At 45.6% G+C, this 12,525-nt stretch overlaps 1 protein-coding gene across 6 annotated transcripts in view; it reads right to left on the reverse strand.

Annotated features, from left to right (window-relative positions):
- MCPH1 (microcephalin 1) overlaps positions 1 to 12,525 on the reverse strand; it is a 288,454-nt gene that overhangs the window by 32,763 nt on the left and 243,166 nt on the right. For 4 of the 6 annotated variants that reach the window (XM_062198850.1, XM_062198845.1, XM_062198846.1 and 1 more), the window contains one exon: positions 7,247 to 7,888. The exons of the other annotated variants lie outside the window; for them this stretch is intronic. Coding sequence is in view for 2 of the 4 variants with exons in the window: in XM_062198845.1 (XP_062054829.1) it covers positions 7,833 to 7,888 (56 nt within the window). In the remaining 2 variants the exon portion in view is untranslated. Of the gene's footprint in view, positions 1 to 7,246; positions 7,889 to 12,525 lie in introns of those variants that run through there. 6 annotated transcript variants of the gene reach the window in all.

Below are 12,525 nucleotides of genomic sequence, written 5' to 3' on the forward strand. Positions count from 1 at the left end.
AATATTATTGACCTGAGATTGTCACCTTGGCAAGAGTTATAAAATTAACCATGGTCCAGCCACCCCACTGAAATAACTTCTTAATGTTACCCTGAATATTTTCATTACGCATTGTTTTACAGATTTCTGATTACTGCACAAATGTAATTTTGTGTTTTTCTTTATATTACAAACGTTTCCTATACTGTGTCAGTCTTCATAAATAGTTTGTAATGGCTGCTTGACATTTCAACAGATTGATTTATAGAAATACTTATTAAGGAATGTCCACATTGTTGAGCACTCATTATTCCTAGTTTTTTTTTTTTTTTTTTTTTGACAGGCAGAGTGGACAGTGAGAGAGAGAGACAGAGAGAAAGGTCTTCCTTTTGCCGTTGGTTCACCCTCCAATGGCCGCCGCGGTAGCGCGCTGCGGCCGGCGCACCGCGCTGTTCCGATGGCAGGAGCCAGGTGCTTATCCTGGTCTCCCATGGGGTGCAGAGCCCAAACACTTGGGCTATCCTCCACTGCACTCCCTGGCCACAGCAGAGAGCTGGCCTGGAAGAGGGGCAACCGGGACAGGATCGGTGCCCCGACCGGGACTAGAACCCGGTGTGCCGGCGCCGCAAGGCGGAGGATTAGCCTAGTGAGCCGCGGCGCCGGCCTAGTTTTTTTTTTTTTAATTAAAAATTTCATTTGAAAGGCCAGGAGAAAGACAGACACCCATTGACTAGTTCACTCTCTAATTGCCTATGATAGCCATGGCTGGGATGACGCCAAGAGCCAAGAACACAATACTGGTTTCCCACATGGATGTCAGGGGCCCAGGTATTCAAGCCATCACTGCTGCCTCTTAAGGTCTGAATTAGCAGGAAGTTGGAGTCAGGAGGCAGAGGCAGGAATTGAACCCAGGTATTCTGATATGGAATGTGGGCATCTTAATTTGTGTCTTAACTACTGAGTTATATACCTGTTCCCCTGGCCTCAACCCCCAGTCCAGTTTGTTTTCAATGTAAGTAATGCTACAATGAACATCTTTGGGTGCATGTCATTTTCCTTATTCTAGAACATTTTCTTACTATTAATTACTGGGACAGAGGATATGAATGCTTTTATGATTGCATGTTGATTGACAAAGTGCTTTCAAAAACTTCTATCAATTTATATGGTATACAAATGTGTGTGAGTTTAGGAACCAGTGCTCTGGTGCAGCAGGTTAAACCCCTAGCCTGCAGTACCGGCATCCCATATGGGTGCCAGTTTGAGTCCTAGCTGCTCCACTTCTGATCCAGCTCTTTGCTATAGCCTGGGAAAGCAGTAGAAGGTGGCCCAAGTCCTTGGGTCCCTGCACCCACGTGGGAGACCCAGAAGAAACTCCTGGCTCCTGGCTTCAGATAGCTTAGCTCTAGCCATTGTGGCAATCTGGGGAGTGAACCAGTGGATGGAAGACCTCTCTCTCTATCTGGCTCTACCTCTCTCTGTAACTCTATCTTTCAAAATAAATAAAATATATCTTTAAAACAAAAACAAAAAAATTAAGCCTATTTTTGCTGAATTATATCTGCTTATTGCTAATGGAAAATGTTGGAATCCAAACAAAGCCACTTAAGCCAAATCCAAAGCCAAGTGCAGCCAGGGGCAGGGAGGAGGTTCTCGCACACGCACACCCTTGACAGAGACGGTTACAAAGATTCTCGGAAAACCACAACCATGCACAAGGCCATGGCAACCTCACACAGAGATCACTCCTGTGAGGACGTCTGCCCAGCCAACGGCCTGTTCAGTCTTGGACAGGGGCTGCACTCTTGTTATTGATCCTTACTGCCAAAAATAACTGTTTGAAAACAACTTATGTAACCTGCCTCATTTTGCCTTTGAAAGTTTCTTTGCCTCAGCCTCCCCAGATAGGCCCTCAGTCCAGGAGAGCACACCTGTTCTGGCTTGTAACCCCCTACTCAGTCCTGAATACACTGTTCTTTCAAGAGCCTTCTTTCTGCTGTGATTCTAGGCTGACACAGAACACCATCTTTTATATTTCCTATTTCTAGCAATTGTCCGTTGTTAATTTCATGCTAGGGTAAGTTTTCAAAATACTTCAAAATTTGGGAACCTAGAATTGTGAGTATGCTTTTCATGTTTAATATTGTTTTGTTCCTTCTTTTTTGATATTTATTTATTTGAAAGAGAGGAAGAGAATCTTTCATCCCCTGGTTTACTCCCCAAGTGGCTGCAACAGCCAGGGCTGGTCCAGGCTGGGACCAGGAACTTCTTCCAGGTCTGCTACATGGGTGCAGGACCCACGCACTTGGGCCATCTTCTGCTGCTTTCTCAGGCTCATTAGCAGGAAGCTGGATCAGAAGTGGAACAGCTGGAACTCAAACTGACGCCCACACGGGATGCCAGCATTGCAGGCGGCAGCTTTACCCACTACGCCAACAGCACTGGCTCCTTCCTTCTCTTTTTAACAACTGACCAAACTTTCAGAAATTTGCCTATTTGATCAGTCTTCCCAAAGAATCTATTAATCCATTATCTTTTTTAAAAGATTTATTTTTATTTATTTGAAAGACAGTTACAGAGAGAGGTAGAGACAGAGACAGAGAGAGAGGGAACAAGAAAGCTGATAGCAAAGACTGGAAATTTCCAAATGCCCTCAATACTCAGCCATCACCTGTTGCCTCCCTGAGTGTGCATTATCAGGAAGCTGGGATTCTAAGTGGGAGGGATGGGCCTCAAACCAGACACTCCACTGTGGGATGCGGGTGTCCCAGGCAGTGGATTATCCACTGTGTAGATGCCTGCCCTATGCTGTGAATCTGCGATCGGCTTTCCTGTTCCCTTCCTGTCATTTTCTTTGATTAGGTAGTTCTTTCCTCAGCTTCTTTCTTTTAACATTGAACTCATGAGTTTTTTAGGGTTTTCCTCCCTTTACTAATATAAGCAGTTAGGGTTGTATAATTCCCTCTAAATACTGCTTTAGCTGTGTCCCAGCAGATTTTATTTGCCAGTTCCCATCATTCTTTCACTTCTGCTATGATTTCTTTGGATGCATCCATTATTTGGAGCTATGTTTTCCAACTTATGTGGTTTGGGTCCTTAATATATTCATGGTCTGAACTGTTTTCAGTTCGGAAAAAATAGCCCGTAGGAGAGCAATTGCCTTGGAGGTTGTGAGTTTCCCCCCACTTCCCTGGCTGGAGCTCTGGGTCGGGCCATCTGGCTTCTTCCACACCCTATGCAGAGATTATCCAGTCTGCACCTTCTCTAAGCATGCGCCCTTCCAGGACTGCAGTTCTGCACAGGGAGTCTCCACTCCTGTGCCGCTCCCAGGCCGCCCCCCGCCCCCAACCTGCCGACCCGACTCCAGGCGCCCATCTCCAGCCTCATGGCCCCTGGATCAGGACTCAGGTGTTGTCTCCCCAGCCCCTGGCAATGCTCCTTCTGTATTAGGAATTCTGCAATACATTGAAAAATAAATTTTAATATTTTCTGTGCTATTTGTATGTATGTTTTAGCGGAAGCATTTTTAGGTCATTACATCTATTCTATGCCTTTTTTTTTTTTCAGTGCATACAAGTAAAAAACTTGTGCATGATTTTTTTTTTCTTTTTGCATCTGCTTTACACAAAACTGGGTTTCCTCAGTAGGAGTCCCTGTAACCAGGGAAAGGTGACTTAAGTGGGATCATCATTTCCCTGTACCTACCACCACTTACTATGTGAAACAAAATAACCAACTGTGACTGTGTGACTGACTGTGCCCATAAACAGAGAACTTGCTACTTAGGCCAACCAGAAGTGATTATTCCACATTAATGTAACACATAAAACAGATTGTCTACTCTGTGCAGTAAGGCTGATTTACAGTCTGGAAGATTTTCATACAAGTTACTTTCTTTCTTTTTTTTTTTTTTTTTTTTGACAGGTAGAGTGGACAGTGAGGGAGAGAGAGACAGAGAGAAAGGTCTTCCCCTTGCCGTTGGTTCACCCTCCAATGACCGCCGTGGCCGGCGCACCATGCTGATCTGAAGCCAGGAGCCAGGTGCTTCTCCTGGTGTCCCATGCGAGTGCAGGGCCCAAGCACTTGGGCCATCCTCGACTGCACTCCCAGGCCACAGCAGAGAGCTGGACAGGAAGAGGCACAACCAGGACTAGAACCCGGTGTGCCGGCACCGCAGGTGGAGGATTAGCCTATTGAGCCGCGGTGCCGGCCCACAAGTTACTTTCATTTCATGCTTTCAGAATCATTATTTTAATTCTTTGCTTTTCCTTCTCTAAGAGACGTTGATCTCACCACCACAAACCTGGGTGAGACTGCACCCAGGAGTCCTGGTTGTGGTGCTTTCCCCAAAAGGAGCAGAGCTGGGATGCCCCAAACTCTGAGAAATGAGACTCACTTGGGGCACAGTGCAAACAAGCCACTTCCCTGGGGGTCCCAGGTCAGGCTGCTAAAGTGGGCTCCAGATTGGGCATGCATAGTTGGCACTGCTGGGGATTCTGGGCTTGGAACTCTTCAAACAGATAAAATCATTAATTCCTGTTCCGAGGTAAATGTGACACAGAGGGTTAAGCCTTCGCCTACAACACCAGTATCCCATGTTGGAGCCTGTTTTGGGCTGTGCTGCTCCACTTCCAATCCAGCTCCCTGCTAAGGTGCCTGGGAAAGCAGTGGAAAACAGCCCAAGTGCTTTTACCCCTGCCACCCACATGGGAGACCCAGAAGAAGTTCTCATTTCCTGGTCCTCAGGAGTCTCAGCCAATGTGGCCATTTGGGGAGTGAACCAGTGAATGGAAGATTTCTCTCTTCTCCACCCTGTCACTCTGTCTATATATATATATATATATATATATATATATATATATATATATGTGTATATATATATATGTATATATATAGAGAGACTATATATTTATATATATACAAATATGTATAATATATATATATATATATATATATATATATATATTTTAGAGAGAGGTAAATGGGGTATGGAGCTGAAGCTTCCTCTGGGCTGTCCCAAGTCTTTGTTATCCAAATGACAGCATCTGGCCACACACACCACCACCCCCACCCCACCTCCACCACCTTGCCAGTCTCTCCTGATCTCTTATTCCTAAGTGACTGATCTGGACCAGCTCTGTCAGCAGGCACAGGAATGAGGATACTCCTGTTTTCATTTCACATTTTATAGTGCTTGCTATGGCTCAAATGTGGTTCGAGATGCATATTGAAATGTGAGTGTATGGGGGGGGGAAGCTATTATAATTCATAAGCTGTTCTTTGGAAATTTATGTTCATTAAATAAAATTTAAAAAAAAAAGAAAGAAATGTGAGTGCCACCATAGCAGTGTCTGGAGCAGGGGCTTCATGGGTCACTTTGTAGGACAGAAGGTGGCGGCTCTCTGGGGATCAGGCTGCCCTCGGTGGTTGCCCTTCTGCCCAAGGCTGCTTGGCCTCACTAGAAGTTGAGCCCACACGGCTGTCATGCTCTCAACCCCTAAACAGAACTCTTCTTCCTACATCACCAGTCTTGGGTATCTTAACACAGTGATGGAAAATGGACTGGGATGATGCCTGACGACTTATCAGCCTTTCATTCCTAAGCCTCAGAGCAACCAATGTGCTGTGACTATGAGACGTGCGGTACAGTGGCTATCTGCATGGGAGTCTCGTAGGTAGGGATGTTAAATCCACCCACCCCAGTTTTACCATGAGGTGTGGGGAAGCTTGGAGCCTGGGCCTCCTGACAGATCCCACAGCACTCCATGGCTTCTCTCTTCTCCAACTGCATCTGTCTGATGGCTTCCACCCAGCTTGGAGCTGGGTCCTAATGTCCATCCCAGTTCCACTGAAGAGGAGTTAGGCTATGGTTCCTGACCCAGGGCGTTTCTCTCGGTGGCTCATGATGCTGCAAAGCCACAGCAGCAAGAGGCGAAGGGGGCGTGTGTGTAAATCCAGGGAAAACTGAAAAGGACTGGAAGCAGGATAAGATAAGGAGAACTTCCTGGCCACCCTGTAGATAGGAGAGCTGAGGCAACCTGCAGATTGCACAAATCTCCACTAATTCAAGGCCAGTTGACAAGGGTTCTGGGTCTAAGCTCGGCTGTTCCAGGAGTCTCGCATTAGACAGAAGTAGCCACGTCCCCACGTCCTGCTGTGCCCAGGAAGAATGTGCCCCTGGCTTGAAAGCTGAGGCTGTTCTGAAAGAAACAGTGCTACACTGTGCTTGCTGCTGCTCACCGGAGGTCTGTGTACAGGGAGAGCTGAGGTGCGGCAACGTAGCTGCCCATAGCTTTCTCCTCTCTGCACAGCTTTCCTGGTCTGTAATTTGCACACCATAAAATCCACCACTGAAAGTATGCTGTTCACTGATCTTAGTAAACGTGCTCAGTTGTGCAGCCAAGATCACAATACAGTCTCAGTGCTCCCATTACCCAAAACGTCTGCTCCGCCTCCCACGCCTGTCTCGGCTGTGGGAAACACCGACCTGCAGTCTGTCCCTGCAGTCCTGCCTGCTCTGGGAACACCTTCCAAGTGGAATCACACAACACCGTCTTCCGAGTCCGCCTTCCTGTGCAAATTGTGCTTTTCAGGACCGTCTACAGCGTCGCAAGTCCCTGGGGTTGGTTCTTTATATTACTGAGTGACCCTCCACGGGATGCATGTAGCATCTTCGTTTACCTGTTTGCCAGCTGACGGACTGCTCTGGTTTTGGCTGTTATGAACCTTTTGTAAACAAGTCCTAATGTAGACACGTGTTTTTACGCCTCTTAGATATCAGGCTGTCTGGTAAAGGTAGGTTTAATTCTTAAAAGAAACAGCCAAATTGTTTTTCACAGTAATCGTATCATTTTGCAGTCAGAAGAGGTCTAATTTCTCCACATCCTAGTTGATTCTTAGCATTATCAGTCTTTTTGCTTACAGCCATTCCAGTCTGTAATTTGCACAGATCTCACAACGGATAATGGTGAGTATGGTCGTGTGCTTGTAAGCATCAGGTGGCCCTCGCAGGCGGTGGTCCCATGTTGGTGACGCCCTGCTCAGCACAAAGGGAGTATGGAGGAACAGGCCACTTGCCATCACGCCATCCTCCCACATCCGTCTTCGTCAGTTCCTTTGCATTGCATCAGATACGTAGAAGCCTCCCTTTATGAATGCCCTGAGCTCCTTAGAGCCCAAGCCAGGAAACTCAGGGGGTCTCTGCTCTCAGTAACAACAATTTCAACTCTTTTTTTTTTTTTTTAAAGATTTATTTATTTAACAGGCAGGGATACAGATAGTGAAAAAGAGACAGATAGAGAGGTCTTCCACCCACTGGTTCACTCCCCCAGTGGCTGTAATGGCTGGAGCTGTGCCGACCTGAAGCCAGGAGCCAGGAGCTTCTTCCAGGGTCCATGTGGGTGCAGGGGCTCAAACACTTAGGCCGTCCTCCACTGCAATCCTAGGCCATTAGCAGAGAGCTGGATCAGAAAAGGAGCAGCTGGGACAAGAACTGGCGCCCATATGGGATGTTGACACCTCAGGCGTAGGCCTAACCTACTATACCACAGCGCTGGCCCCTTCATTTCAACTCCAATTAGCAGTAAAAACAAACGTTCTGTGACCTTTGAATCATGATCATTATGAAGCCCCACAGACTGGCATCACATAGAGGAGGCCCGGATGGGCCAGCCAATGCTATAAATGGCAAACTCATCCACGGGGAGGCAGAGAGGAGGCCTTAACCACGGCACACACGACAGGAGCAAACATCATCCTGTATGGGTCTGCTCCTTCTCTCCAACAGAAGCTTCGCTTCTTGCTCGAGGGCCGTAAGACAGCTGGGTGGCCGTCTGCAGTGCAGCACGTCCTGGTCACTGTGGCAAGAGGTAGTTTTCAGAGGCGCAGAGTTTGTGCTGAGTGATGGAATCTAGAGAGAGGGAGAAGAAAGCAGTCTGGCACTTATAACAGCACTGACACAGTAAAGTAAGCCTTTTTATACACATACAAAGTCACGTTTAGAAAATCTCAAAAGGCCCGGAGCTGCACTGTCCACATGTTCCTTGTCCGAACAGCATAAGGGGGTTTTGAATTCAGATGAAAATGCTGGATCCTCAGTGACACTGGCCCTGGGGCAGATGCTCAGCAGCCACATGTCCTATTAGATGTCACACACAGGGGATGTGTCCATCACGGTGGAATGTGGTGGGAAGGGTGCTGTCCGGGACACTGCAGACCCAAACTCTAATCCCGGTGAGTGAGCTTACATGCTCAGGACAGAGTATACATAAAATACGTGAGTTTTAACCATAACACTGATGATGAGACCTAGTCTGTGTTACCGGGTATTTTATATGGAGTATAGAGCCAACAGACACACTTTTTAAAATCCAGTTCTTGTTCTTTGTAGTTCAATCAAGGAAGCTGCACAGGTGAGCTCTGAGGCCCTGTCGGTTTGGAACTCGATGACTTTATGAAGATTACAAGTGGCATCTGGCCCAGGAGGGCACTGCAGGTGCAGCCGACTGTCAGCACAGGTCGCCGAGTGGCTGGCTGGAAACGAATCCCTCACTCTTTCCTTGGCCCTGGAATGTTTCCTGCTCTGTTCCTACCATTAGAATGAAAGAGGCACACAACCCCCAGCACTGAAAAAGTGGGTTAGACTGATTGCATTTGTTGTACACTTGAACTATTATATTTGAAAGACCTTAAACAGTCACACTGATGAGTTGTGGGAACACGGAGAACTACCATGGTTGTGTAGTACAAAGAAGAAAGAAAGGTGGGCTCAAGTTAGAGCTCAAGCCAGTGCCCCAGGATTTAGCTGTAGCCTTCCCAGTTTAAGCCTGCTTCCTTCCCCACAGGCGGTCTGAGCTGATGAACTCCAGATGGGAGGAAGGCTAACACTTCTTCTGCATAAGAGTAAATATATTAACACTCACTTACTTATACATTATACCTATACATAAAGTTATAATTCATACTATATAACAACTTTCAAGAACCAGGCACACCTCTTAATTCTCTCCATGACAATGAAAGAGGTATTAGGACTTGTATTTGAATATCAGTCCTTTATTTCTGATACATGTTCTATATATTTTCTTTTGGCTTGTCATTTGCCTTTTGCCTTTTCTTATGCAAACTTTTGCTACACAAAAGTTTTAATTTTTTATGTTTTTGAAATCATACCAATATTTTGTTTTATTGCATCTAGTTTTGGAGTCATGGGTGGGGGGCTCATTCTCAATATCTGGTTATAAAGCAATTTAGCCATATTGCAGTCCAGGTTGCAAAAACCCTACAGATTCAACTTTTGCATTTAGATTTCTGACTAGAGGTAATTTCTGAAAATCAGAAAAACTGCAGAAAGGATGTTCTTTCCTATTAATCTAAGAATGCAATATAATCAAAGTTTTAAACCTTCTTAAAGATTTATTTATTTGAAAGGCAAAGTCAGAGAGGGGGAGAGAGAGAGAGAGAATCTTCCATCTGTTGATTCACTTCTCAAATGGCCTCAATGTCTGGGGTTGGGCCAGGGCAAATCAAGAACCTGGAACTCCATCCATGTCTCCCACATGGGTGGCAAGGGCCCAACCAACTGGGCCACCATCCACTGCCTTCCCAGGCACAGCAGCAGGGAGTTGGATCAGAAGTGGAGCAGCCAGACTCAAACCAGCGTTCATATGGGATGTTCGAGTTGCAAGTGGTGGCTTAACCCCTGGCGTTACAACGCTGGCCCCAAGTTTTAAACTTTTAAAAAAGCAAATTGACATGTTTACTTTAAAGTTTATGTGAAAGAGAAAATGCACAGGAAGGCAGTTTTGAAAAAGAGGGATAATGAGACAGAATGTGACATCCCAGATACCAAAACAACCATCACACCACACTGTGCTGTGACAGTCACAGCAATAAAATGGCATGTTATTAGCCCAGAGCAGATGGGTCAGCGGCAGAGAATATCCAGAACACAGCCGTGCAGATAGAGGGGCTGGGGAGATGGCTTGGAGGGGGCATTTTAAGTCGGTGGGAAACGGATGAGTTTACTGAAGAATGACACGGCCCTCTCAGATCTTACAGTGCGTAAACTGCAGACGGATTAAAGCGCCCAGCGTTAAAAAGCCACAAACAGGAGACTGCTTTTGAAGCTCTGGGGCTGGGGAAGACCTTCCTGATCCAAACCACTGAACGCGGAGTCCGTGGAGGGATTTGATTTTTGTAAGGAACCAATAAAAAAAAATTAAAAGTTCTGCTGTACTGAAGACACCATAAACACAGTTAAAGGCAAACGCAGATGAAATTTTACTGCGTCTGTAAGATGGTCCCCATGTTGTTTAAGTGCTGCTGCAAGACAGTGCGAGAGTGATAATAACCTGATTTAAAAACAGGCGAGAGACAAGGACGAGGAACTCAGGAAATAGCCGAGGCCACCTTGAGATCTACCTAAACTCATCAGGATGGAGGACGGGTGTGTCCAGCATGGGGAACACTGTGGGGAAACAGGATTTGTGCTCTGCCTGGAGGCAGCCTATACATTACAGCAGACACAACTGCAGGGCACAGAGATTCCTCTTCTATGAGTCTTTTTTACAGAAATATTCATATGCCTGGGATTGCGCTATACTAATTATAGCTCAGGACATCAGAATTGAAATTGTTCCAATTAGAACACACACGGAATTTAAAATATCAGGGCCAGTGGAAATAACCTAAATGTCCAATTATAGGGAGTGCATGAGTTCACTACAGAACCTCCAGTGGTTAGGAAGAATGAAACAGCTGTAAGTGTGTTACAGTGGCAGAGTCTTCCAGAGTTAATAAAAACTGGATAAATAGGTAACCCTCATTTAAACAAAAACAGATCTCTCGGAGAGTGGCAAGATGGTGGAATAGGAAGGGAGCACACTGATAGTCCGGGAAGACACAGTTTAATTAAAGTGGAGATACTGCAGGGTCAAGGAAGAGTAGGGGAAGAAACAGCAGAGGAAACTCTTCCGGAACTAGTGATTCACAGTGGACCTGCCTGGAGAGCGTGGGAGCCCAAGTTCGGGACACCAGCAGCAGAATCAACACACTGGAACGCGAGGTGAGCCGAACCTCAATAGCCCGAGACACCAGCGGGCAAGCGGAAAGAGGAGGCTAGAGGGAACGAGGTTTGAAACCCCGTGGGGAAAATTTCACCAGGCTAACTAGAAGAGAGAGGGAGAAAAAAAAGTGACCAATACAGACACGAGTTTCTCTCTCTCTGTTCACCTCTCAAAGGCGAGCAAGACAAAGAGCAGGCGCCATTTTGGACATACGTCATAAGCAGGGCGACCTCAGGTCTGCACCGGCCTTGAGCCTAGCAAAAAAACCTGACTCTGGGGGGAGGGGTGAAATAACAGGAGATTAGCATCTAACTTGGCAACCCAGTGGGAGACTGCAGGAGAATTAGAGCCCACACTGAGGGCAGCACAGATTCCCTGTGTGGTCTTTGGGAAAGAGCTTCTGATCTCTGGCTCCTGTGGGTATATCATTTGCCTGCTAACTACCTCCAATTACATTCAGCTGTGCAGAATTACTTCCCTTTTGAATCAAAAAAAGAAAGAAAGAGAGATTTACCACACCTAACCTGGGAGTGTCACCTTTGACACACCCTCAACCCTGAGGAACCAAACACAGCTCTCAGTCCACACTCATCTCAAGCCTCTAAGGCTCCACCGAAAGCAGACAGTCCACTTAATATAGAGCCATAGTGTAACAAGAAAAAACACCACAGTGAAGAAACCAAATATCTCCAACATGCCAACACAACAAATGCAAAAAAAAAAGCTAACAAGAACAAGGAAGACACTATGACACCCCCAAATGAAAAAGACACCCCAATTCAAGATTATGAAGATGATGAGATAGAAGAAATGCAAGAAGCGGATCTCAAAAAATTGATAAGAACATTAAGAAGTTCTCAAAAACAAATTCTTGAACTACAGAAATACTTCATGGACAAGATAGAAAATCTCTCTCGTGAAAATAAAATATTAAGGAGGAATCAAAATGAAATGAAACAACTAGTGGGACAAGAAACTCTGATAGTGACTAGAAATCATAATGAAATGAAGAATTCAATAGATCAAACGACAAACACATTAGAGAGCCTTAAAAACAGAATGGGTGAAGCAGAAGAGAGAATATTGGACTGAGAAGACAGAGAACAGGAAAGGAAACAGTCAAATCAAAGAAAAGAAGAAGAAATTAGAAATCTAAAAAATATTGTCGGGAATCTACAGGATACTATTAAAAAACCCAACATTCGGGTTCTGGGAGTTCCTGAAGGCATGGAGAGGGAGAAAGGATTAGAAGGCATTTTCAGTGAGATACTAGCAGAAAATTTCCCAGGTTTGGAGAAGGACAGAGGCATCTTAGTACAGGAAGCTTATAGAACCCCTAACAAACATGACCAAAAGAGATCCTCACCACGACATGTTGTAATCAAACTCACCACAGTGAAACAGAAAGAAAAGATTCTAAAATGTGCAAAAGAGAAACGTCAGATTACTCTCAGAGGATCTCCAATTAGACTCACAGCTG

Source organism: Lepus europaeus, chromosome 8, assembly GCF_033115175.1.
Source record: "Lepus europaeus isolate LE1 chromosome 8, mLepTim1.pri, whole genome shotgun sequence".
Lineage (NCBI taxonomy): Eukaryota > Metazoa > Chordata > Mammalia > Lagomorpha > Leporidae > Lepus > Lepus europaeus.